This window comes from Parus major, chromosome 13, assembly GCF_001522545.3.
Source record: "Parus major isolate Abel chromosome 13, Parus_major1.1, whole genome shotgun sequence".
NCBI lineage: Eukaryota > Metazoa > Chordata > Aves > Passeriformes > Paridae > Parus > Parus major.
Window position 1 is genome coordinate 14,600,076 of NC_031782.1, and position 27,307 is coordinate 14,627,382.

The following is a 27,307-nucleotide window of genomic DNA, read 5'->3' on the forward strand; positions in this document are numbered from 1 at the left end:
CTCCTATGAATGCAGAGACTTGTACTGATATTTATTTATGGTTCATCAAATTTGGTGTGGAAATAATTTCAAGAGGATATACATATCTTGGAAGATAAAAAATTCTCATGTGCTGTATGGACAGTAATAAACATTTTGTAGGAAAATTATATTTCTAGAACACTCTATTTAAGGCATAATTTAAAAATAACATAGTCCTTTTTCTTTGAAACCATGAATTTTAATGACTTCATGATTTTAGTTTGCTGAAAAGGGAAATATCTTGAAGTTTATAAACTTCAGTAGGGTTCAGTACCGTATGTGGTCTTCTCTAAAGTTTCATTTAAACATGTCCTGCTGCATATTTTAACATGCACTGGTTTCTTGAGCCTCTGTCTTTTCCATCAATCAGAAGAAGGGGTGTTCTTTGGAAGTGGTCAATGATATCTGCTACAGAAGAAAATTCCTGTGGGATGGTAAAAATGAGAAGGCTAAGGCCAAAATGTCAGAATTATTAGTAACCAGTAGAAACAAAAGGGTTTTTTTTTTTTAAATTCTAATTATTTATCAATATTATAAAAAAATAAATAAGGTCCAGATCAACCATTCTCATTCCTGCCATGATCTGTAGCTCAGTAATTCTGTGTACAAGCTGCTGCAATGTTGTATAATTAATTTCTATAGTCTTCATCTGTTTAATATGTGCTGTTGTCACTGTGCTTGATGTGGTGACTGTACTTGAGAGTTCAGAGGTGGCTGATCAGTTCAGGGGTTCTGTCTGGATCAGAACTGCCAGGAATGTGCTGATCAGTCTGGTGCCAGCAAATCCACCCAGTCCTGCAGGCTGGAGCTGAGCCACCAGTCTGGGAGGAAAGCTGGAAAGTGGCAGGTTTGGATTAGCTGTCAGCTCTGCATTTCCCTTCTCTGGTATCTCAGAGGTAAACAAACATCCCCTAACCACACACGTGGATTTCTAATGGCCGTGTTCTAAGGCCACCCCTTCATTCCCTGAGTGCAAACCACATAACCTGATTCTCCTTCCAGCAATAACAATATTCTCCTGTGAATAACTCTGAGACAACAAGCAGAATTCCACCTCAGGAGAACAATCACCTGGCACTGAGGAATGAGCCAGGGATGCCTTACAATGAAGAGATGTAGTGTGAAAAACACATAATACCTCTTTTCCTTTTAAGCTGGTTCCTAATAAATATAAGTGGTCCTGCTGCTGATACCGGATCTGGATGTTGTACACTTTATCTCTGTACAGCACCATCAGTACATATGGGTGAGTTACAGTTTTTCGTGAGCTGTCTCTCACCAAGAATGTTCCATCCTGAAACATGAAAAAATGAAAGATGAACAAATAGCAAACACTTCTGGGTTTGAGCAGTGTAACAACTTTCACTAGAGCACTCATGCTTCTAAGTGCGTTTTCTTTCTGAAATCTTTTTCCTTTCTGATAAGAGAAACCACTACTAAAGCATTTAGGTCTTTTGACAATTGTGTTGTCTTTCAGTTTGCTACTTCAAACTTTCCACTCTGTTACAAAAGCAGATTCTAAGGGAAGGTAGGGATGCTGTTGTATGAGGGAGAGATTCCATTAAAGAAGGAAGTAAAATATCAAAGACCAAACCTCACATCACTTTAATCAGAAGAGAAGTTCATTTCCACTAAGTGCCAATCATGTTTCCTACGTGATGTATTTATAGACGGCTTAAAATAATGACATGGTGTAATTTAGGTAAAGGCAGTGATACTGTACCACTCTCTCTGCTTTTCTTAATTTCAGATCTATCTTGACAAGTCCTCCATTAGAATCCCTTTCTTAAAGGCACTGAATGGGACCTCATAAGCTGGACTTTAGCACAAGCCACTGGAGTGGTGCACATGCCATCTTCAGCTCATGGCAAGTGCAGTGAGGCAGCACAGGGTAACCACAACTCCCACAGCAATAATTCTGTTTATCTTCATGATTTTAATTTATTTCCATATGTACAGATAAGCCTTGTTTGTACCTGTACTTCATTTTGCTGGTCTCTATGGCCTAGAAAAGGGTGGGATTCCCAGCCCTGTGCAGGTACCTTGTTTATCCTGCGGAGCGCTGTCTCTGCCTCCGGCCGGCTGACAAAAGCCACGTACCACTCATCCTTCAGAGAGCCCTGGGGCTGGGGAACAGGACAAGGACAAAGTCAACTGCCAGGGAATGGCAACTATCACAGTAGAGACAGACAATGACACCTGTTCCTTCTTCCATCATAGCCCCATCTTTATTGCACACAGCTCATATTTATATGGTTATCAGAAGGCACCGTGTTTCATTCCAGTTGGTTAGGAACTTACTGGTTGGTAATGGTGAGTGCACCTGTCAATCAAAACTTTTGTTTCTAACAATATTTACATACTTTTTCTACTGATTCTCATGGAACAGATCCCTCATTATTACAGGTGCACTTGTTTTTCTGCCCAAGAATAGTTTTTTATGTTAATGAACTTTTTGTTTTCAAGATGGGAACTTATCAAGCTAGCTGCTAGTTATACTTAGCCAAAATAACAAGGCCTGAACCATGATTTTACAAGGCATTTCTTTTGTAAGGTGTTACCTGTATGTGACAGGCAACATGCAAATAAGAGAGAGAGATATCAGTGTGAGGCATATGTGGGTCTGTGTGAAGAATCTCTGAGGGTATGTGTGTCACAGATCACACTGCTATTATGGTATGGAAAGTGCTGCTAAGTTGTTTTAAATTACCTGCTCACTTTGATAAATGTGAAAATATTACAGATCTACCTATAATGCCCTTGCAGGTGAGCTAAGAAAATAGGTATTTCCAAAGACCTTCAGTAAAAGATGTTAAGTGGTATGTTCTTTTTTATCTACCTGGACACTAGGCACAAAGGTGCCTTAACTATCCTTAACTATCATCTGAGACTATAATGCAGACTTCCTGTGAATGTACTATTTATGGTTGCCCAGCAGTGCTATCACCATGAGTGGTTTGCTCTAAACTTGTTTTATTTAAGGAAATGTGAAGCAAAAATGCACTTATAAGACTGAGTCTTCTACTCATTAAAGTTTTGTGGAAGGAAAACTGAAAATCTGATGCTGCTTGAAGGCAGTTGTGCAAAACAAATAATCCAGCAAACAAGTATTTTTCTTATTTTGTTCTGCTGGGGTTCAGCTGTTACTGTTTTTCTTGGTGAGGACAAAATAAGGCACTACAGTTTGACACAGAAAAGGAAACTGAAAGCACTCAGTATGTCCTGACAGTGACTACTGACTAGAAGAACAACTTTGAAAGATGTTCTCTCTCAAAGCCAGAAAACTTGCTGTCTTTACACTTATGGTTCATATTTTGTACCTCATGTTCCTGTGTGTTTGTCTGGTGAACAGTCTGTCTGCTAGGAGCTGGCAGTGGAGGTCTCATGTCAGCTGGGCCTCTTGAAGGAGATCTGCTGTTGCTGCCTTCAGAGATACAAAAGTAGAAAAACTGTTAAAACCAGGAAAATAATTTCATCTGTGCACCCAGGGTGTAGGATCTTGATTTTATGAAGCATGAAGTATTCGTATCACCCTGGTACCGAGACATCTAGAAATTATTTGAAATCTGCTTTAGGTTTCTCTATGAGAACCAGGTTCTTTACATAATTCCATCCTTGGTGCACACGGACTTTAACTGAGCTCTTGTGGTTCAGATTCTCATTAGAACATATGAACTTGAAATAGGGGTGACATCAGTTTCTGTACCACAGTTACTCGCTTGAGAGCATCTTGGTTTCTTTAGAGACAGAAGTAATATTGTCTCTTTGCAATCCTTGCCTTCCCAGCAATAAGAAAGTAAAAAATGTCACTGTAGGATTGTAGGATATTGACACGTGTTACCATGTGCAAAAAATTACTTGTAAGGCAATCGATGTCTAAGTTATCTTTATTTTTTTTTTTTCTTAAAAGATAAATATGGAGCATATTTCACATGAAAAGCATTTGCTAACCTTTTTGGGGAGTATTAGCATACCACAGTGATTTGCATAGCTCAGCTCTCAGTACTGTACAGAAAAGGATGGTTTTATGAAGTTTTGATGCTGGTTTAACTAGGCAAGAAGCCTAAACTTCATGGGGGAAAAAAAAGGCCTAAAATCTTTAATTCAGACTAAGTAAGGTACACAAGATGCCTTTCAAGAACTTGATAGTTTTCTGTTCACAGTCCAAGAAGAAACATCCATTTAAAAAAAACCCAAAAATTATTGACTTCATTGAAACTATCTTTCCACTTTCATTCACTTAAAGAAGAAAAAAAGTATAAGAATGCAGGATACAAACCTGGATGGAAGCGTGGTGGTAGAGAGCCAGTTGAAGACAGGTTTCTAGCACTGTTTAAAAAAAAGGAGTAGTCAGTATAAACAGAACATTTCTCTACAACATTTCTGTGTTCTGATCACCTGATCTGGACTTCGTGCCTGTTTTACAGAATGTGAGAGCCCCTTGAGACCTGTTCAGGGTGAGGAGAGCCTTCTCTGTTCTTTTTGTTTTTCTTTCCTTCTTTTCATATAAGTGGATCCACCTTTAAGTTTACCTGGAGCTCAGTACCTGGGAATAAGGTAATCAGTAAAGGCCACCGAGGTTTCTGTACCAGGATCAATGCAGAGAATTACTTCAGCTTGTGGAGTTTTCACAGGGAATGACTCCATCCTTCCTCACCAGAGCTTTCTCGCTGCAGGGTTCCACTTAACAGAGTTATTTTTCTTGCGACTTCTCTAACAATATTGATAAAAATGTAGCATCACATTTATGTTGCAAGCTGGGAAGAACCTGCAACATCAGGGACTGGGGCATCTCCCACATGAGGAAAGGCTGAGGGAGCTGGAAGCTGAGAAGGCTCAGGATCTTTCAAAGCACAGAAATATCTTAAGGGAGAGCCAGGCTCTTTTCACTGGTGCCCAGTGACAAGTCCAGAGCTTCCCTCGGAACATCAGGAAACATTTTTTAATGTGAGGGCAAACAAGCACTGGAGCAGGTTGTCAAGAATGCTGTGGAATCTCTCTCTTTCCTTGGAGACATTCAAATGCCACCTGGACATGGTACCAGGCAGGCTGTTCAAGGTGACCTTGCTTGGGAAGGGGGTTGGGCCAGAAGACATCCAGAGATCTCTGCCAACCTCAACCCACATCCAAAACTGCTCAAAATGGAGTCCCACGCTTCAATTTCTGTTATTTTTTGTTTCTTCACCTAATTGAGAATAAATGGCCTGCATTCCTTTCCTTTACTGTTCATATTTCTCTTCTGCTTAAATGAGCTGTTGAAAAGACTCTGAGATAAATATGCTAATTTTGTTTGCACAACAAAAACACCCTATCATTACTTGATTTATGGGAGAGAATCAGTCAAACTGGGGGCCTCTGCTACAGCAAATTTGGCAATGCTCTTTGAATATAAGCAGAAGTGTTCATCATAGGAATAGCTCAATTTGCATATGACCTTGCTATTGCTACTGCAATATTTGTTTTGCTTGGGTGTCAGCAACTCCAGAGAATGATGGTAAATGTGAGGAATTCATCAAAGAGCCATTAAAAAATATAGAGATTAGAAAATGCGCATCAGACATGGACTCAAGGAGCCCACTCTAAGTCATCGAAGTTCAGGTCTGTTGCATGGTACATCAGAAATCAAAATTTAATTAGGGGCTTTCCTGTCTATCAAATGAAGGCATAACAATCAAATATTTTTAAGTTGATGCTGGGAAAAAATTGCAGCAAGGTTCACAATTTTAAATAGGAATTATCAACTATTAGAGTAAAATTTAGTAAATGGGAGGTGAAATTCTTTCAGATTCAATTCCAGATAACCAGGGTTATGGGGTTTTTTTTAGTTTTTAGAAGTGTGAGGAGTTACATCTCTAATGCTTAAGCTCCTAGAGTGTGCAGGGCTCCTTTGTCCTGAATCCTGCCTAGTAGGAGATGATCCCTTCCCAAAACAACTGGTCATTCGTATGGATCCTGCAAGCAATGGGAGAGGTGTCTCAAAAATGGAAGCCTTGTACTGTGTACGGTCTTGATGCCTTAGGATTTTAGCTTTTATATTTCTCAGATCCTGTCCTGCTTTAGTGTATAACTCTAAAACTCCATAGGCTGTCAGCTGCTGTTCTCACATGTTACTGAGACAAAACAATTCCTCTCTGGGCCTGAAACTCAAGGACACCTCACTGCCTCAGGCCCTGAGAGATGTAAACAGTGAACTGGGGGGGTGAAACTTGGAGTAAATTACTTCATTACCTGGAAGTTGTAACTGGAGGATTAACCCCTGATATGTAAATGAACCAAACTTTTAATTGTGTGAAAAACTGGAGACCATCATCCATCTTGGGTGTGTCCCCCCTGAGGCTTCTGACTGCCCAAGGTGCGTCTATTGAAGGCCTTCAATAAATGCCTGCTTTTATTACCTTAAGTTTGTCTAACCTCTGTCCTAGGTAGCCACTCCATCAGTTTAAAAAACTTCCTTGCCATAAAACAGAGAGATTCATGTTTTTTTCTTGTCTGATGTCTACTCTCTACTCCACTGATACAGAGCTTAAATTCTATAAAGGATTCTCCTGGATCGTAGGAACAGCACTAATTAGCATTTTGTAGAGGCAAGGGCACAGTCTTAGTACTGAACTACCCAGAGACTGATGTTCAAAAGGAATGAGCAATAATGGTGAAACAAACCTTTCTGCAGCAGGAATGCTGTTGGATCCTTGCTTAGGTGGAGGCTTGACAGATTTGGGTGGGAATGCATTGGAGCTGTATGGGGGCAAAGACAGCTGTGGCACTGGTCTTTGGAGGGCAGCTGTGGAGAGGAAGAGAAGGAAACTTAAATCCTACATGAGATATTCTTAAATGAAGTAGAATGAAGAAATTCTGTCACCTTCCTGCTGTTTAATTAGATAAACATAATGCAGTAAAATGTTCTTGATGTGTTAGTTACAGATTAGAAACTCATATGGTCAGCTCAGAACTTAAAACTAGATATTAAAATTAAAAATAAACTGGAACTAGATTGAGCAATATTTACATTTTCTGACTTCTGTTTTGGATAAGCCACAATTCAGGTATGTGAACTGCAGCAGAGCTGAAGGTGGTACATGTTTTCTGTCACATTGCTTCTAAATAGCAGATTTGATATTACCTTTTGAACATCATTCTGAGATTTCTCCTAGCATGAAATAAAACATTTTCTTTCTGCAGTGTCGTCAGACCTGAACTGGCAGTAAGAGTAGGACAGATTTGTGCTCTGCATATCTTAAATAATCTTTTTCTTTATGGAGGTTTAGGGGCAGTGATAATTCATAGAGACTTGGCCAAATGTCCTGCTTCTGTTATAGAGTCACTTTACCAACTTAATTTCAGAAATCAGCATTCTGCAGTAATTTATAGACACTGTTGGTACATGGAAGAAGTTCTGCTTTTGTTCATAAAAGTGACTAACATAGCACAGAGCCTGCTGCCAGCAGGGTTTGCTGAGGACTGGGAGACATCAGGTTTCTGTTTCCAGCTGTTTGATGCAGTGTGCAGAACACAAATCTCTCTACTGTAATGTATTTCAAAATAAGAAATCCTGCTGGCTGACTGGAGGAAGCTATTAGCTATTGATTTCCTGGGGTTTGTGGCTTTGATATATAAATCTGCATGAGGCACTTTATATGAATTCTACAGCCTATCAAGATACCACCTGACTTTAGAAATGGCTCTAAGGAAACAACTCTGAAATAATTCCCTGTTTTACTTTCTTTTTTTTTAGAACTAAGACAAAGAAAGATTTTAAGTTTGCAGAATCACTGTAGAAATACTTACTGTCTTCTTCTTCCTGGGGAGCCAAAAAAAAAAATAAAAAATTAGCAATGTATTATAGCACAGTTCTTAGGAATGTTTTACAAAACAAAATCTGGACATTGGTGAATTTTGATTATACAGGGACTCCTAATACCTACACTGTCACTTCCCTGTAAAGTTCTGTTTTGTCTTCATGCAACACCAAATAATTTCTAAAGGTTTCACATTAAAGTGCAGCTATTATTTACAAGCAAGATGTGTGATGGATGTCCCATAGTGTGTCTTGACCTAAAATAGTCAGAAACTCTCAGGAGATATAAACTTTCTTTATTTCTTCAAGTAAGTGTAGACTTTCAGAGTTATCTGAAAGTGAAACTTTTAGGTCAGCTTAAGCTGAAAAAATCCCCAGAAGCCCAAATCTTCTTTAAGCAAAACCACTTCTCTCTGTGTCATAGAAGAAATTCTGTCTTTATTCTTCCTGTTATCCAAGATAAAGTTCTCAGGGAACAAACTGAGCTTGACACAGAAGAGCTGTTTAAAAACACCCCATGTGCTATGGAAAGATCCACGAGTATTCCTTATAATTTATGAAAGAGACAAGTTTACCTTTTCCAGCATTATTAGTTTATACAGGTACTTAATTTTACTGTAACCCCTATACTTTTAGATATATGCTTTGAGACTATACTTACTTCATTTTTCTTGTGTGGTGGCCAAATCTGTCTGAAATGAAAACAAAACACCCATCATAGGTGGAATAATACTCATTCACTTTGTGTGCATTAGGCCATATTTTCAACTAGAACATGAATTTATAGTGAATTTTAAAGACCAATGAATGCAGAAACATTTTTTCCTCATAAAAACATTTAAGAGTCTAATTTTCAGCCATAATCTAAGGCATTATTGTAGTCCTTAGCCCATCTTGATTTTATCAATAAGGAAAATATCTGATGATTGTAAGATTAGAGCTTAAAACAAGTTTTGTACAATGATGAAACACCAGTGTTCAAGTCTTGAACTCATTTATAATATTTGACAGCACTGCTGGAGCACATCATAACGATATCAGTCTTTGTTTCTCTGATAAATTATCCTGGCTGATTAGCAGATCTCAATTATTTCTTCTCTTGTTTTAAGTTCAGTCAGTATTCAGCCCCCAGGTTGTCCAGAAAATGCTGGGGAATAATGGGGAATGCTAGAAGACCCTGCTGGCTGTGAAGAAGGAGATTTGCAGGCTAATAAAATCAATGGGTTGAAAATAAAGGTTTCCTTTTCTAACACCCTTAAACAACAGCAATAGAACTCATGTAAGAATGTTCCCTAGAACAAGAACTTGCTCTGGTGGAAAAAATATGGATCATGCATATGCTTGTGTGACTTGGAAGTGAGTCGTGCCCCATGTAATGGCTCTTTCACATATGACTAGAGAAATTTTCTGCATTCACACCTTTCTGCAGCTTCAAGCACATCCTGTGCATATTAATAAACCAAAACTTTGATATCCACAGACCCTGCTGTGGTGCAGTACCAGTAAATCAGACCAGTAACAAGTACAACTATCAGTAAGTCAGATATTTTTGTTAAATTTCATTTCTCCTTATTGAATCTCAATTAAATGAGCACTTACTTTCCAGGGCTCTGTTTCCTTAGAGGAGGTGGATTGCCTCTTTCATATCTGTCACTTGGTGGGACAGGAGGTTTTGGCATCATTGCTAATTGTTCTCCCAGGGATCTAAAGCAGGAGCAAGATGAAATAAAGGCAAAAAGCTGCTTATTAAGAAATAACTGGGGAATACTGGCAATGAGAGGGTCGTTTGCAGAGGACAAACTCTTACCTGAGCTGTGAAACCAGAGGCTGTAAAACAACAAGGAGTAGTTAAGAGAATGTATAAGTGTATCAAAATAGGCAAAAATTATCAATAATCACCAAAAAAAAAAGAAAATTACCTTTTCAGGAATGCCTGGCTTCTTCCCTGAAAACAGTAAAAGCTTACATTTAGAAAAAAAATGGAAGTTAATTAATTAAACTTCCTATGAAATAAATGAGTTTTGCATAAAATTCAAAGTCAGTCTTGCAGGCTGAAGAACTCACATCCTGAGATGAAAGCCAGAAAAATATCTTGGCTTTGCAAGTGGTGGTAAAATTGCAATCTCTTTTATTAAAGGGAAATCTGAACAATTTCAGCATGGCATGTGTCACAATCACATTATCTAAGGTTCAGCTTTGAACTACTGGATACTTTTTTTGCTATTATATAACAGATAAGAGTTTAGATAATAAAATTGTAGAGTCATATCTGTAGATGCTTTGTGTAATGTGGTTTTCAGGTCTGAAGGAAATGCCATTTTTTCTGGGTTCTATTAGTTCTCAGCCTTCTTTTAAGTCTCTTGCCACATTACCTACAGCAGTGTATACAGTTTCACTACCTTTGTATACAAAGGTGATTTTTTCCTCCTTTAACCTATTAAATATTTCCATGTTCAATCAATTAAGTGGACATCAAACCTTTATTGCACAGGGTTTTCATAATGTCTTTCTGTTCACCTGTCTGATTCAGGGTTGTTTTTAGATGAAATTTCTCTCCCACTTTGTAAGTTCTGCTCACACCATTTATTCATAAACAGATGACTTTGATTACGTCTGGTTGAGCCTTGTTCTTTTCCATTAATTATATACAAACTGATGATTTTCAGTAATTAAATAACCTCAGTGATATTAATGTAAGCAAATACTGACCTGATCCTGGGCTTTCTCTTTCATATGGGGGAGCAAAACGATCCAGAGAGGGTTTTGTGCTTCTGTCTATAGAAGGAGCTGGGGCTAAACATAACAGCTGTGTAAGATCATTTGCTGGTATAGGGCAATATATATTTATTTTGCATAGATTAGAACTGGTGTTACTTCTTAAAATAACAATTCATTCTCCTGTAGGAGTAGCAGAAGAGAGTGGAACTGAGGGAAAAGAGGGAAAAGTGAAGTGCAGTCTTGGGAAAACTTTACAGAGAGAACACCAGCTGTACTCACGTTTCAAAGGCTTCATGTTTCTGTCTCTACTCAAGTCGTTGTTGCTTGGTGGAGGAGGGAAAGCTGGCAGCTAAAACAAGTATTTAACAAGTGGTTAAAATGTGTCTTTGCCTTTCTCCTTTTGAGTGTATTAACCCCACCGCACACATCTGCCTCTGTTGTGTGGTACAGCACAAGGAGCAGGTCTCTGCTCGTGGCAGGAAGGAGCCAGGGACCCTCCTGAGGCTTGACCTACACTCACTGGGTTTTGTTGGGTGCAGAATTGCCTCCATCTGCTTCCTCCCAACACTCAGTGGGATGTCTCCTGAGGAAGGGGGGGGTGGATTGTCCAAGGAAAGGAACAGGTTGCTGTTGGATCTCTGTGACACTGCATCAGACCAAAAGTCCCTGCAGCACATCCTAAACCTCTACTTGTGTATTCATTGGTAGGTTTAGTGTATATCTGTTCTTGCAAACACTGAACCTATAGTGTCAGCTGTCAACAGCACAAGAGCTTTCAGTTTTGAAGTAGGCACAGCAGGAAAAAGAAAGGAATCAAATACTGGCCATCATTGTTCTGATTATACAGTCTCTTACACTTTTATGTGGTCCTAATTCAATTGGGCAACTGCTAGAAGTATAGCTTGGAAAAAAATAACCTTTTCTTCAAAACAGAGGCATCTCTTACAAATCTATCATTTTTATGTGGGAGAGGCATTCACAAGTAGGTGCATATTTCCAGTGTAAGAATCAATGAAGTAACATGAAATAATTAAATATATTTCTCCCATGAAATATAAGTGTTCCTTGAACAATGGCCACCTTGTAACAGAGTTAAAACCTGTTTTGATGGCTTTCTCTTCATTCACTAGGTGAGTGAAAATGGTCCTACACTTGGACTCCTAAGAAGGTCCTGGGATAGGAAATAGGTGAGATATTAAGAAAGGAACATACAGTAACACTTCTTCCCCCAAATGAGGCTGGGCCAGGTCGCTGGGGAGGTACTGGAGGCTGATGTGGTGATCTGGTTGTTGAAGGTCTGTCTAGAGAGAACAAAAATCCCAAACTAAGAAACTACACAGAGTTTGATTATCTAATACTCATTAGATCTTTATGACAAAGAGCCCTTACAAGAACCTGGCTACTGAAATTAATAAATCATAGAGACATTGCAGTAGGATTTGACTGGCAGTTGCTTTAGGATCAGTGTTGGGAGTTCCAGGCTGGTGTGTCTCTGTGGGGTGACTCCTCTGCCAGGCTCTTGGCCACAGGATTTATTTTATTCCTGCAGCCTTGAGTGTGAAACACCAGCCAATCTGAATGGCAGCTTTGTGCTCCTGAATGGACTCCACACCTCCAGGCTGCTGAGGAATCAGACATAAAACAAAAACGACAGGCAGGGACAGCTGATTGTTCTTTTCCCAAGTCTCACTAGTTGTTTTGCCATTGTTGTGACAACCTGCTCTGTCCAAGGCTGCACTGCTAAAGCTACTGCAGCATGTACATGTGTGTAACTTCATACAGCTTCAGATCAAAGGCCAAATACTGCACACATCACACAAAACTAATCTTTATTCCAACAGAGCTTGTCCAAAGTAGAAAATGTAACTTTAAAAATCACAAGCTCACAGAGTTTGTGTCACTAAATCTTGCTCATAAATTTCACTGTTACCTTCAAGGAAAAATCTCTATTCCATTATCACCCACCTAAAATGTGGCTGATAACATGGGAAAAATCTAATTTGTAAATTATTAATAGCACTTAATTTTTAGTAATTACCTATATAATCTGTGCTGCTTGGAAGTGACTTGGCAGGAAATATGACATTGTGATGTGCTTCATCATTATTGGTTGGAGGAGGCTCATAACCATCACTGTCATGTCCTGCTTCCTCAGGCTCCTCTGTTGGTGATTCATAGTCAGCCTCATCTTCCTTTTCCTGGTCTTCATCAGGGCTTTCATAGTCATCATCATCATCATCATCATCATCATCCTGGCAAACAAGCATAAAAAGTGGATGCTGGGAGAGAATAAACCCTTCAGAGCAGTTTCCTTGGGGCCTTTCACTGTGGGATTTTTCACTCTGGAAAATACCAAATTTTTACAACTAGTTTGAGGGGAAAAAAATACAGGGAAATAATACAGGGAAAGGGGGCAACATTCCACTAATGCATGGAGCACTCCAGAGCTTAAGAAACAAAACAAATATCCTTTGATGACAGTGAGTACAGTGGGAGGTCAAGATAAAGTGCAAGTTTACTGAAATGTGTGAAGTGTTTTAGGGAACAGACAAGGCACCAGCAAACAAGCCAGTGTTCCTAGGAGCATAATGGAGCAGCAATGGATGCTGCTGATATTAATTTCTTGCTTTCTACAGCATGCAACCCAACTTTTGAAAAATCATTCATAAAAACTGAGGTCTTTGATTTGACTCTTGGCATGCTCCTGACTCAAACCAGCCTCGTTTGCAGGACCTCACAAGGTGACAGTGTCAATAAGGTCACTGCACTTCTGTGCAGTCTGCCGAGGCTTGAGAGAAAAAGAACACTCCATTTGTCACTGGTACCACAGCTGGAATTTCCAGAGTCCTCTGCACTGGCATAGAGCCCAGGTGCTCTGTAAGTGGTTACTTCTGTGCTCCCAGAACAGCAGCAAATCGCCTGTGAATTTAGTAACAAGTGTCTTCTCCCTTTTATTTTTGAAGAAAAGCCATTAGCACTGGTCAGCCTCAGAGATCTTCATACATGCAGACTGTGCATCAGCAGCTCAGGTGGGTGTGTTTCACCAAATGACCTTGGCAAGGTATTTCCTATGCCAAAAGGCAGAAGGAACTTCTGCAGTATAAATAGCTTGAAAAAAAAAAATAAATTACTGTTGAACAAATTGGTTCTAAATGGCAAGAATTTGCCATTGAATAACACAACAACTTTGCATCTACTAACACCTCATTTAAGAGCTTGAGACAGGTATGTAAAACTCAGCTGTGGTTCTGTGGGGACCTGCTCAGAGGCTGGGAGCTTCTGCTCGAGGCAGTGGAATAGGAAGGCAATTCTGTATTTCTGGGGGAGAACCTTTTCTCTGTGAGGAAATCTGTATCCAGCCACTCCTGCTTTTCCTCCCCCAGCCTCCCCAAGCAGCCAGTGCAGGAAGGGGCAGCCCCTCCTGAGCCAGGGGGTTTTCTTAACCCAAATACTCACAAACGAGGACCAGCCACCGTCATCCTGAGCGTACCCTGGGGAAAGAAGCACAACCACACATTTCTTTGTCAAAGACGTAATAACTTGTCAGAAAGAACCCAGCAAATCCCAGGTGAATTCTGAACCTCAGAACTGTGCCACAGGAACGAGCTGTTCTTTCAGAGTCAGATGGCACCGTGAATAACATCCTGATTCAAAACTAAGATAAAGCTGCCCTGCTGTGACATGATCTGGGTGCTGGCACTTCGAGTTTGTCCCATTTCCAATTTAAATTATATCATTTGAAACAAAATTCTTTCAGAACGAGCCCGGGCTTCTTATCTCCTTGTTTAAGTCTTTTTTAGCTTTCATAAAAGAAGGGTTTGTTGTTGTTTTTTTGTTTTAATTTCAGCTTCCCTCTCTAATTCCGTGCTGCTAGGAGGAAGGGCAAGGGGTGGAGATGTTGGAACAGAAATATATAAGCAGTGATACAATTTATTGGGTTAAAGAAAGACATTTTGATGATTCTCAGGTATAAGTCTCAACTCTTGCCTTCCTTCACCATCTTTTCTCTTTAAAAACATTTTTTCTTATTATTCTCTTTGTTACTATTTCCCTTTTTCTTCTTATTCTATCCTGCATCCATGCTTTTCTTTTTTCTTTATACTCCCATATTTTCATTTATTGTTTTGGGTTTTTGGTTCCTAATCCTGCTCCCCTCTGTTGACTCTGCAAGTATTAATTTAATATTCTAATATTTTTAAGCATTTTTGTTGCTAGGATCTGCCAGTATACACTTACCTGTGTTTTCTGGAGATTTTTGTGTTTGGGCCCTGCAACAAAGATACAAAAAAGAAATTCTTTCCATTAAATCTTTGATGCTTCTATTGCAAATAAAGGTGATAGTTAACTGTTACTATAGAATGAAGTTTACACAGATAAGTTTAACTCTGCCCAAAATGCCAAAAAAAACATTAGTTGATGTTTAGATAGAGGATCCTAATAAAAACTTTGTTTCAAGGAGAATTGAAGTCAGAGAAATCAAGTGGTTTGAAGCAAGGGGCTCAGAAAATACATTTACCAGTCCTGAAAAGAGAAACTTCAAAGTCAAGTTCATAAATGTAAAGTTAAATAAGGTTTTTATGGTTTTCAACTGTAGTTTTGGATTCTAGTGACTGGAAGAATGTAAAATCCTGTTATCAGATGATGCAAAACCATGGTTTGTAGACTGGACTTGGTTTTCTTTGGGTAGGTTCATAAATTGTTCTTTTCTCATAGAATGTTCTTGTAATTTTTGCTCTTCTTCTATTGTGAATATTATATTCAGTGACAAATATTAAGAATGAAAGAGTATAATGATGTATAGATCTATGGAATGCATTAATGCTGATTTATTAATAATATATGCTTAGGCTTCATGGCCTTCTTAAAGGCTGTGTGCTCAGGTGATAAATTGCATGAAATGTGCAAATGTTATTTGGTTCTGGACATGGCAGGAGTATCTGGGATGTTCATGGGCTCGGGATTTGATATTTGATATCAGATGACATTAATGAAACAGAGCTTTATTTTACAGAATTTCCAGGCTGCACTTCTGATCCAGGCAGTGTCAATCAAATGAAAACCAGTCCAGAAATGATCAATCTGAAAGCTTTGAACAGAAACTTGAGTTATCTTACTCACCATTTTGGAAGGAAAGAGAGCCTCCCTTCATTTTTGTTTATTTCTTGGCTTAATTTACTTACAATTCTATTGGAAAGAAAAACAAAAATAGTTTGTAAAAAAAAAATCCCTTCAACCTTGTCACAGCAGCTAAATCATTTTCTTCACCATTATTCCTCAGTATTTGCTAAATTTAAGCTGGTAACTCGTTATTATTATTTACAGTGTGATAAAAACCACTTATTGCTAAGTTGTGCTACAGCACAGCCAACTACAAGCTAGACTGTTTTTACCTTGGTAAAACCCCATGTTGCTGGATGTGTTTAAAAATAAACATTAAACCCAGCAAGCCTTGGGATCTTTGGTATTATAGACATCACACTGCTTCAAATAATGGCCATGGCATTTGTATGATTTTGCATGGAAAAAGCAAATAATACTTCAGAAAACAGAGTTTATGGCTGCAAAAGCAGGGATTAAATGTTCCCTGAGAATCTTCTCTATTCTTCTAGTATTCCTTCCTCTGCAGCCAAACCATCCATCATCCAGAATCCCTCCAGCAGAGAGGAGGGAAAGGCTGATCTAATTCTATGTTTTAATATATTTTGGCCATGGAATACCAAAAGGTTGTAATTTTATGCCTGGAGAGATCTTTCTTAGTGGACAGTCAGTACTGAGATTCACAAGGTTAATTCTACTGAGAGACCAGAATTCTGCTCTGCTACTAAAGAAGTTTGCCTCTTTGATTATTTTGTTTCAAAAAAAGCTTAGGATGAGCCATGATCTGATTCTGAATTGTCATTATTTCTTATTGAGGAACATCCAACAGAGAAAATCCTGTGGCAAACAAAGCAAATCACTTACATACGTCCAGTCAAAAATATCCCGTTTTACTTGCAGATTGTATTGTTTAGGTCTATCAGAGACAATAATTGTGGAAATATAAGTATTATGAAAAACATCAGGAACTTTACATATCTGTTTGTCTCAGATTCTAAATTCTGTAAAATCTTAATTGTTTGTTAACTTCTTCCCCACGCAACTTAGACTGGCTCAATCAGAGTTGATATCAATGTTGTTAAATACTGGTTTATGGGTAGGCAATTATCACCCTATTGTCTTTTTCTTTCCTTTCATGCCTTTCACTGCTACTCAGCAATAACAATCCCCTGTTTTTTTCCAAATGACCTAATTAGCGCATCTTTCACGTCTAACTGCTCTTCTGAGCCGGGACTGGAGGAAGACAGGTTTTCAAGCCCTCTTAAGAAAAACAAGCCAAGAAAATGAAGTCATTTTGGATCAAGGTAATAGTGCTGCCTGAAAAGGATGAAGATGAGTGGTGTGAAGTTAAGGGTATGCACTCAAGGATCCAAGTATGAAAGGAGAAATACAGAGAAAGAATATTGTTTAGGTTTTCTTGTTTAAGGCAGGATTTTGCAATTTTCTGGTTTGAAGCCAGTATTATCATGCTTGCCCCATTTTGAAATAAGCACATGCACAAGTGTTAACAATTTCTGAAGGATTACAGCTGTCTAAATCTGACATTGTTACCCAAACAAGTTGGATAAAGGAAGAGAAATGCCAAATTACAGGCACAGGAGAACCCTTGCTCTTCTTTTCCGTGGAACCAACGCTGTTCTGAGCAAGACATTTCCTTTTGCTGCAGGGGATAAGGAAGTTGCTGTGTGAATAATAAATTCCATGTGAGACATCAGGAAATGCCCTGGAGTGAGCAGTGCCCTGCACACATCAGTGCTTTGGTTGAAAAATGGATTATGGAATTTGTCTGTGGCTTATTCCCTGTTGTAGAAGAGGAAGAGGATCTTTCAGAATATCTTGGGGTTTTTTCAGCTAAAGAAGTAAAATGAAGTCCTCTGGTTTTGGAGCTAATAATTCTTAGAGTTCAGACTTTCCTGGGTGTGAATGAGACCAGTGTTTGAAAGCTTTCTGGACTAAACCTGGGCTGGCTGCTATGAGGATTTACACCAACAGGTTTTGAGGAGAAACTGACAGGAATAAGTTGATCATATTATCTTGCTGCCAAAAATTAATCATATAATTCTTAAAATATAATGTCTGATCTTCTACTTTATTTGAAATGCTTCAAACCAATAGCTCAGAGGTTTTATTAGAAAAAAGCAAATTTTAGGAGGGTCATGCATTACAAGCAATGTTCTCAGGGAATAGAACTGAGCAGCTGAGCCTGTCACCATGTGAGGAAGGAAGTACAAAACCACACTGCTCTCTGAGCTGTGGGAGTGGATGATAGGAGAGGATAAGGCAACAGCACTTGCAGAAAATGTTACTCAGACTTCTCATTCTCTTTCTACCTCCTCCACCAGTTGCTAAACTTAAAACTAGCAGGAAGTTGAAATTTTTAAAAAACCCACACAACCAGCCCCCAAAGCAGGACTCCAAAACTGCCTTTTGTTCACTTAACTGCAGATACTGTTGACATGAGTAGAATCCACTCTACATGTATTGGGACAAAGGGCTTAAGATGAGTGAGAGGTGGAATAGAAGTTCCTCTAGGGCCAGGAGGCTGCAGAGGTGCCCACTGAGCACTGTCCAAAGCATAGCTGATGGTCCAAGTCTTTGGTTTGGCCTTTGAGAAGATTCTGCTGGGCAGATGCAATGTTGTTTTATTGACTTCAAACCAGACTGAATACCAAACTTTATGTTCCAAACCTTGCAACAACCTTTAGACCCCAGCTGAGAGCATGTGTGCACTGACATCTGCCCATTACCTTTTTAACAAAGAAAGAGCAGATTTCTCAGTTTTTATGTTTGCATTTTTACTCTTCTGAAAATAGAATGACTTCCAGACTGTGCCATGTTTGCAGGCTCTGGCTGTGTCACACTGAGCTGGCAGATGCCATGAGTGCAGTGATGAGCTTTCTGCTACTGGAAATTTCTGCCAATGCTATGGGGTACACTTTGGAGTGCTGTGGGATATGCCTTGAGATTTTTCCACAAGGCTGGAAATTCCAAATCTCAGATTTGCAATGAACCTGCCACTGGAATAGCCAGAAGGATCAACAGTGTCCTGAAAACTTGGAACTCTTTTCTCTCAAGACAGCAAACAATAGGAGTGACAGACTAATTCCAGTGTTTGTACCATGGTTCAGGTATCATGTATCAGGTGTCAACCAACCATCAGCATTATTTTTAATTAAAACTGCTTTTTCTATTTATGAATTCTGACCACAGTAAATAAGGCACATTCTGTTTGTTGAAAGTGCTATAAAATATTTTGCAAGACTCAAATTTGTTCTCTCCAAGTATTAAACTTCATGACCTTCTCTGACTGGCAGTAGTGCTAATGAACAATAAGAAAACTCTTTTTTTTTCTCTTAAGCTGTAATTTGGCCTCTTGCTTCATTAGATTTTTTAATCAAAATGTTAGTAACACAGTCATGATTAGGTCTGAGTTTCATTTAGCACTTAGGACTGATGGTCAGTGTCTGCTCTGTGTAAAATACACCAAATCCCTTCCCAGTCTCACCAGTGTATCTCCTTCAGGACACAGTGTGTTGTTTGTGAGGATTCAGATGTGTATCTAAACATAGTGGTATTAATATCAACTTTTTTAGCAAAGTTTTCCAGAAAGAGTTCAGCCCTTTCAGTGGAAAGTGCTGAAGATTTTAAGAAGTATTTTAATTTTCAAAATAGCACTTAAATCTGGGGGCTTTTTTTGGTTTTTATAAAGCAGCCAAAAGTTTTATGAAGATATGCACCTGTAACAGGGCTGGTGGAGATTAGTTTTCAAAATAATAGTTCATTAGTAATAAGAGAATGTTGTAGAGTTTTATAATTAGATTCAGGAAATGACCTGTCATACCTTGTAATGATAACTGTGACCTACTTTTGACTCTTGAAAAGTCAGAGGATCATCCCCAAATAATGACAAGAGTTCTATTCAAAACCAGAGCAGTGGGTTTGCTCAGAGATGCACATTTACAAGCCCACACACCCAGGCCAGGACACCTGTACAGATCCAGGCTGTGCTTTGTGCTTTGCAAACCTTGTGTGATTCCAGGTGCTGGCTCCATGTAGGTCAGAATATTCTTGATAATTTACTGAGGAACAATCTCTCTTGTCAATTTGTCTTTTATTTATTTCAGCACTGGCCAAAGCTGTAACACCTGCTATTTATATTAAGCTTTTTGCAGAACATGCTCAGTTTTAGCACTGCTATTAGGTATAAGGTAGTGTAACTAAAATATGCTAATGCCTCTTTCAGCCTGCAGAAGAACTCTTGCTACAACCAGCTGGGGTTTGCATTATGATAAAAAAGAAGAGTGTGAGTGAATGTGTTGTAGCAGAAGTCACCAGCCAGCACTTTGTGTTTTGATGAGGATGTGGAGATTCTGAAGAAATTAGTGTTTTTAAAAATGGCAGATTCTTCTGCCCATTAATTCTATCCCAGAGATTGTTTCGGGGTTAAGGGGAGTTTTGGTTTATTGTTGTTGTTGTGGTTTTTTTTGGCTGGTTGGTTGTTTTGAGTGAGAACCGGTTCTCTTCCCTATTAAAGCTCTAAATTCTTATTTTAAAGAGTGGCATTACATGGAGGATGTATACCATGCATGTATAATCACCATATTCCACTGAATATTTTGCTTGTTTGTAAATATGAAAAAGTCTGAGAACAGAGGCCTTAGTTCCAGAGCTTTCCTTCAGATTTGAATATCTACTTATTTATTCAGTTCCTCATGCTGTGCACCAAGCTTCACTCTTCTTTTAAAGCTCTTGATTTCAAATTCTCTTCTTGTTGAGAAATCAAAAAGATCTGAGTGAAAGGGCTGTTCAGTTTCTGCCAGGGTGTAACAAGTGAGGAACCCAAAGACCTGTCTAAAAAAAGCTGTTTGCTTTTTCTAGGGTGTGAAAATCAAATTTTGAGGCATCAATAGGTTTGATGAGGAAATAGGAGCAAGTCCATATGGTTAGATTTCATTTTAATTATTCACCTATGGAATTAGTATCTCTGATATGTCTGAGTTGATTAAACCATCCACTGACTACTTTTCTCTCACAAATTTGAAAGGAAATTACCAGAATCACCAGAAGTTTTTAAAATGAAAAGCTCAGACAATGAGAACAAGAGGTAATTCTGCCAAAGGACTGCTAAGGTGGGACAAATTACCAGAGAATTCCAAGTTCTCCAATATGATAAGATGAGTCTGTCACACACAGTCTGTCTATCATCAACATTGTTCAATGTTTCTTTTAATTGAAAGTGAGTTCAGAAATTCTGAGACATCAGAGCATCTTTTTAAAATAATATCTAGACCTCCTTACTAACATATTGTACACCAACAATCTCTATTATCAGGATATTTATTGTATGAAAATACAGATGTGATTTTAAGAAATATGTCACATCCAGGGCTTTCAAATTCAGTCCTTCATACATGATCTGAACAAGGGTCCTGCTGGGCTCAGCTCTTCCCACCAGCTCACCCATGAGCACAAAAACACCTTCCACAAGCTCTGATGTACCAGAAAAGGCAAAGCAAATTGTATCTTGTGTAGCAAAATCAAGATATGTGTGAAGGGAGAGAGTCTGGAGCTGGGAAATGAGCAACACAGCCATGCTGGAACAGCTTGAATTCATTTTTTTTCTCCCTCCTTTGTTTGGAAGACCATGAAGAGCTCCATGTGTCTCATGGTTAGAAACCTTCTAACCTCCAGCTTGAATATGTAGCAGAGAACTCAGAATTAAGTCCTTAATTTTCCACCATTAAATACTAGAAGAAGCCAATTTTTCTTACTCAGTATTGACTCAATGGGATTATTGTTCTTCATTAAGTAACTTCTATGGAATTATGGAAGCTATTCAGATGAATTGGAAACTTTTTCAAGGCCTAATCCACAGGAGCTGAGGAAAGCTATTGAACATTGAATCACATGGCCCAGACTGATTTCTCTTGAATGCCCACCTGAAGCAAAAGCATATGAAAATAATTTCAAATCCTCACCTGTTGTGGACATAACTGACTTTTTCTTTTTTCCTTTTAGTTAAAGTCAACAGTTAAGCAGTGATCAGTTAAGTCAGGCTTCAAAGGTAATACTTAATGAAAGTTTAACCTTTGTGTAGCTGCTGTCAGTCAAAGAATTTGTGCAGGAGTTCTTTTGAACTTCCCCCAGACAATCTTTTTGTATTGTATCATTTTGCTTGAGCAGTCATGACAACACTCATTTTATCTTGGAATATTCTTCTTTTTCTCTCAATATGCTCCAATACACAAATCTCTTGCCAATCACTCACAAATCAGTTGTCTGATATTTCCTATGAGACTTCATTGCAAAACAGCAAAAATAATTTTTAAGATTAAGATAATTTGACTTTACTTACGGCACTCTGAGCTTTGGAAATTTCTGGATATCATTTTCAGACATGTTCTGGAAAGGAAACACATGAGATATCTGATAAAATTGTCCATGGAACACCCTGTGACTTACCCAAGTAAGTCATACACATATATTCAAAAATGTGGCATGAATTCATGTGGTATTTACAGGACTTCAGAAACCAGATATATTGAATTCCTTCATGTCTGCACAGTGAAATTAGGCAATATTGTGCATGATTGCAAAATTTCAAAGTGGAACTGTAGATTTTAAAATACAGAACCTTTGGCTGGAGTTTTGTTCTAAGAACCTTATTTGTAACAGAAAGAAAAACAAGAAATCCCATGTTCTAGGGGACACATTGCTAGAAAACCCCTTGGACTTAAAAGCAGCCTTGGCAGCCTAAGCAGATCTTTCTAGAAACTGGGATGGGGGAAGGATGTTTGTTCCCTCCTCAACCATAACACAGCCCCTGGGCTGTCTGGAAACCTTTCCTGATGTTCCTGCAGAGTCATCCCTTCTCTTCCTCCAGCATGTGCAAATCCAGAGTTAGGACAGATTCAGGAATTCTGAGGATTTTGGATTTCACTGGTTTAGTGTTTTGTTTAGTTAATCACAAGCTTCACAAATTCTCTTTGGAACAGGGATGATAGTCTGGTTCTTTTTGTCTCTTTTACTGGTAACTTTAATTAGTTTCTAATTACACATTGGTTCACAAAGCTGTCAGTGTCAATGTTCAGGACAGAACAAATCCTGTCTGTGTTTTTCCACACTATTTTGCCTCTGGGAGGAGTAAAACACAGGAAAAATATACTGATTTTATGGAAATGTCCTGCAGTACTTCCTGAAGAATTGTATTTTTTCTAAAGGCTTTTTAAGCTTCTCTCCAGAGTTCTGTTCTGTTCTGATGATAAACCTGACAAATATTAGAGGTATAAACTCTTTTACAAGGGTTACATTTCTGTTTTAAATAACAGAGAATTTTATTAGACTAAGTTACATGAAACTCCTTTGGTTTTATTCCTACTGCATCTCAATAGGGCTTTCCTTGTGGTAGCCAATAGACACAGAAAGGTGACTCTGAAATTAGGATGTTATTCTGATTAATTTTAGAGCCAGATTTATCATGTAGATCTGACAACAGCTACAAACCCAGCAAACACTCAGCCTGAGCAGCTGCTTCTGTCAAATATAATTTGGCATTTTCCAGTCACTCACAAAATGTAAAAAGATGTTTCTTAGGAAAACCATTCATAGAGAGAAGCAATTTTTTTCCAGATTGCTTTGTACTCTGGAATATTTTACTGGACATCTTCTGTGGTTCTGTTTAACAAATGAACCTTTTCCCTTTTTTTCATTATAAAATTGCCAAGTAATTCAAAAGCTTAAAAAGAGTCTGAGCAGAGGTGAGCAGCTGCTTGGTTTGCTCAATAGAAAACATCCTTCAAATCTGCTGGGATGCCTCTGAGGAGCTGCTGCACTCTGAGCTAATTACAGAAACACTAGAAAAAATAGAAAAACACAAAAATCACTTAGAAATCACACAGTTATTGCACTTTCTATTTACACCTCACAAACTACCAGAATGTCATTATGCTTCCAGAGCCAGAGCTCCCACTCCAGCCACAGATCCTCAGTGCTTGAGCTAAGGAGGATCTCTTGGGGGATTGTGGGATAAATCCCATGACACATCTGAATAATGCTGACTGCACCCTCCAGCAGGAGGGAGGGGTCAAATCCTCTTCCTACAACAGCAGCTTGAAAATTTTTATGTTTCAATGAATTTTTTTTTTTTTCAATGAAATGTCAAAAAACTGAATATTAGGAGAAATAAATGAAAAATACAAAACTTCAGAAGTATGGAGAGATCTCCCCACAATGACTAATTAAACAGAAGACAAAAATTACTACTTCTGGGAAAATAGAACAGCTAATATTTGAAAATCAAAGCAAAAAGTAATACTAAAGGCTCCTACACATCTTCATGGACATTTATTTAAGACCTGGAAACAGCTGCTATGTTGGTGGAAGCTATCAACTTTTTTCTAAAATTAAGCCAAGCCTGGAACAATGTTGATTTAAAGCCACTAGGACTTTGCTTACTAGTTTTGATGCTCTTAAATTTTACTGATTTGTGTATTGCAACAGAGGAAATCTAATTTTATCTATAGAGGAATGAAGGAGTTATTCCAATGAAAGGCCAGTCATTCTGAGCAGGGCTGTGTCTTCTTTAGTATGAGAGGATAATTAATAAATGTGGGGTTTCTGTTGTTAATATTTGAAAACAAGAACTTCCTGTAAAGGAAGATATTAATTGAAGACAATATTATTGGCTTAGAACTTCCAGTTTAAAAAATATTAATATTGAACAACATGCTTGGGCTCCCAGCATTCCATATGGAAAGCAAGTTGTCTGGCTGATTTTAGCAAAAACATTTACCTCCCATATTTATACCTCAGTAACCACCTGGAAGGCAGCTCTTCATCTGCCAGTGCTAAACAAAAAGTCAAAAACATCTCTTGATTAGAATTTTACAGGAAGGAATTTTACAACTCCACTTACCAAAAACCTTTGTCCATTTATGCTGTGCTTCCTCACGACTTTCTCACAGTCCTTATACTTTAGCTGTCAATGAGAAGATGATTATTGCACCCTTAATTAAAGTAATTAATAAAGATACTTCAACATATGGCTGGCTTTGAGGAGGTGCTTTCAAGATACCTTTTTGTATGCTATGGCCTGCCTAAATGGCTCATTTTGTCCCATAAACATAGATTTTTATGACAAACATTTTTCAGTGGACTTAAAGGTTTTCATCCACTTATGAACACATTATTCCTCACATTTACAAACCACCTCACAGTTGCTTGGCCCAAAGAAATATTTGAAAAATTGGATTACTGTGGTACTGACTGGGATGAGCAGCTGCAGAAGTAAAGCAAAAACCCTGTTATCCAGGAATACTAAAGCTGACTGATCCCAGACACAGAGTTCATTGTTGTGATCCAAAAGTTTTCACTTCTGGATGGAAATCTCACTTGTTAATCCTGGAAATGATCTATAATGTTTGTAAAGCTTTCCCACAGTATTATGTTTTCCAGTAGCATTTAGGACAAGGATATGCTCCTCAGAAGCTGTTCATGTACAGCTTGACCACAAAGCAAGACATGACTTTTAAACATTTCCAACAGTTGTACTAAGTTTTGGGTTTTTTTCTTCTTTTTAAAATTTGAACAGTAATAGCATAATGTTAGATCACAATTTATATTTTTTGATGTGGTGTTTTTCAAGTTGATCGGGTCCAAATCCGAAGGAACCCAAAGATCAGGTACACAAAGTGACTTTTGGAGGCTTTGAGACAAAAGAATGACTCTTATTCTGTCTGACACTTTAGTCAGTGAAAGTTATGCAGACAAACGACCCTGGGACAGCTCCCCTAAAGCAGAGGAGCTCTTACAGGGAGCTTTGTGCCCCTGTAGTTCTGTCCCTATTTTCATTTTGAGGTGTAACATTGTAACTTGGTGAATGTGAGAGTGGATCCTGGACCGGCAAAACGGATATTTTTATGAGCCACCTTCAGTTATTCATATGATGAAACAGACCTAACTCTGGTAAATATTTTAGGATACAGATTAAAACTGTTGTGCAGACTGAGAACTTAAACCTGTAAATAATTTCTTTCATACAGTGAGTGCTATTGTGATGTTACCAGCACAAGTCTGTATGCAGAGGGAAGCAACACATCACTGTGATTGAGACCTAACCTCAGTCTTGAAGTAATTGATTAAAAAAAAAAAGCTGTTTATCTATTAAAAATAATATCCCAATATGGAATATCCCAAATATGAACATCTTTGCTTTTTCTAAACAAACAAAAAAAATTGGAAATTATTTGAAAATTTGGTTCTTCGTTGTTTCATTCATTCTCTGAGTTTCTCTGGGGATAAGATCTGCTCACTTGTGACAGGTGCCCAGAGCTGGCTGACTTGGGCTGACATTCTTGTCTTAGCCAGATTTTTTAGATCACTTGAACAACTTCTGCCCTGATTTAGGTCTCCAAGAGTGGGATGCCATTATCTCTGTTCTGGAGAGTGTCTTGATCACTAGAAGGGAGGCACTACAGATAAATGTGCATTCAGTTACGGTAGAACTTACGGTTGATCCTTTTATCACGGTTCAGAATATCATTATCAGATCTTTCAAAAAGCCGTTTTTCCTTTCCTAATTTCTTGGAAATGGTGGTCCAACTTCCCCCTGCACTGTTGTTCTAATGTTTTTCGTATTTGTCTGAAGTTACCTGTTGATAATGATCTCATCTGTTCCATCTCCAGTTTCTTGGTTTCACTTTCCTGTACCACTAACTCCTGCACCCTAAAATTAGGGGCTTGTAAGTAGATGGCAGTTTCACTTCTCTGGAGGTTTGGTAGACACAAACTCTATGTTTCTTCTGCTCATCTTTATTAAGTAGTTCTGCATTCTACCATCAAACTGGCCTCAACTCACCAGACAAGACTCTCACTGAGTAATAGGAGCCATTGAAAAAAATAAACTTCACGTTATTTCAAAACTAATCCCAAGGTGTTGCAAGTTTTACAGGTCTAGCCATGGATGTGATTAACAGAGACATTCAGAAGCTCATTTGTTACACCGAGCAGTTTGGAAAAAAAACATCACTTCTGAAAATCATTGAAGATGAAACAGAAAATTTGTAATCTTCACACCTGAGTGCCTTCCACAGCTGTGAATGTGTGTTACACCAACCAGTACTGTAGTAACGTGTTTATTTTCTGTAAGCCATGAGTTTCTCTATACCCAATACAAAAATCCCTTTCAAGATTCATTTTCACTGACCACTTGAGCTCAGCTTCTCATTTGACAGCGGTTTTGCTTTTAGTTCTGCAGCGAGCTTTGCCCAGTATAAAATATCTGAATTCAGCCCAACCAATGTTACAGCAGTTCATTCCTCCATCAGAAGAAGACAAAACACGGCCAAACTCACCGTCCTGAAATATTCTGCCAAGTCATCTGGGTCCCAGGTGAGCACGTCGGAGCGGTAGGGGACGTTCCGCAGGTCCATGGTTGGTTTTCTCCCCGAGGCAGTCAGGGAGTGCTCATAGCCTTTCTGCCATGGATTCCCTCTCTCCAAGGAATTCCTTGCCCAACCTCCAGCTGCTTCTGTCAAGGAACTCTTCTGGTCAATTGAAATTATGTTGTGAGTTCGTTCCAGAGCGACACTGCTTCCTCTTGTACAAAATGGTCTCTTCTCAGAAAAGTTTCAGCTAGTCAGCCTTACCACTTCCTTTCTCTGAATATAAATAAGTAAA

General features: G+C 38.5%; 1 protein-coding gene across 2 annotated transcripts; it reads right to left on the reverse strand.

Moving 5' to 3' along the window:
• Positions 1-10: 10 nt before the first annotated feature.
• Positions 11-27,231, reverse strand: LCP2 (lymphocyte cytosolic protein 2). Of its 2 annotated transcripts, none has more exons than XM_015641563.2 (21): positions 26,983-27,231; positions 24,546-24,608; positions 21,987-22,033; positions 15,653-15,718; positions 14,771-14,802; positions 13,991-14,025; positions 12,573-12,783; positions 11,747-11,835; positions 10,814-10,883; positions 10,526-10,609; positions 9,736-9,761; positions 9,624-9,643; positions 9,416-9,520; positions 8,478-8,508; positions 7,807-7,819; positions 6,682-6,802; positions 4,301-4,350; positions 3,342-3,445; positions 2,064-2,147; positions 1,160-1,315; positions 11-445 (listed from the first exon to the last, which is right to left on the reverse strand). In XM_015641563.2, exons 1-21 carry the CDS (start codon positions 27,058-27,060, stop codon positions 323-325), a joined length of 1,608 nt encoding a protein of 535 aa, XP_015497049.1. In that variant the 5' UTR covers positions 27,061-27,231; the 3' UTR covers positions 11-322. The 2 variants fall into 2 exon arrangements, with proteins under 2 accessions (XP_015497049.1, XP_015497048.1); XM_015641562.3 differs by having other exon boundaries at positions 12,573-12,786.
• Between the last annotated feature and the right edge of the window lie 76 nt (positions 27,232-27,307).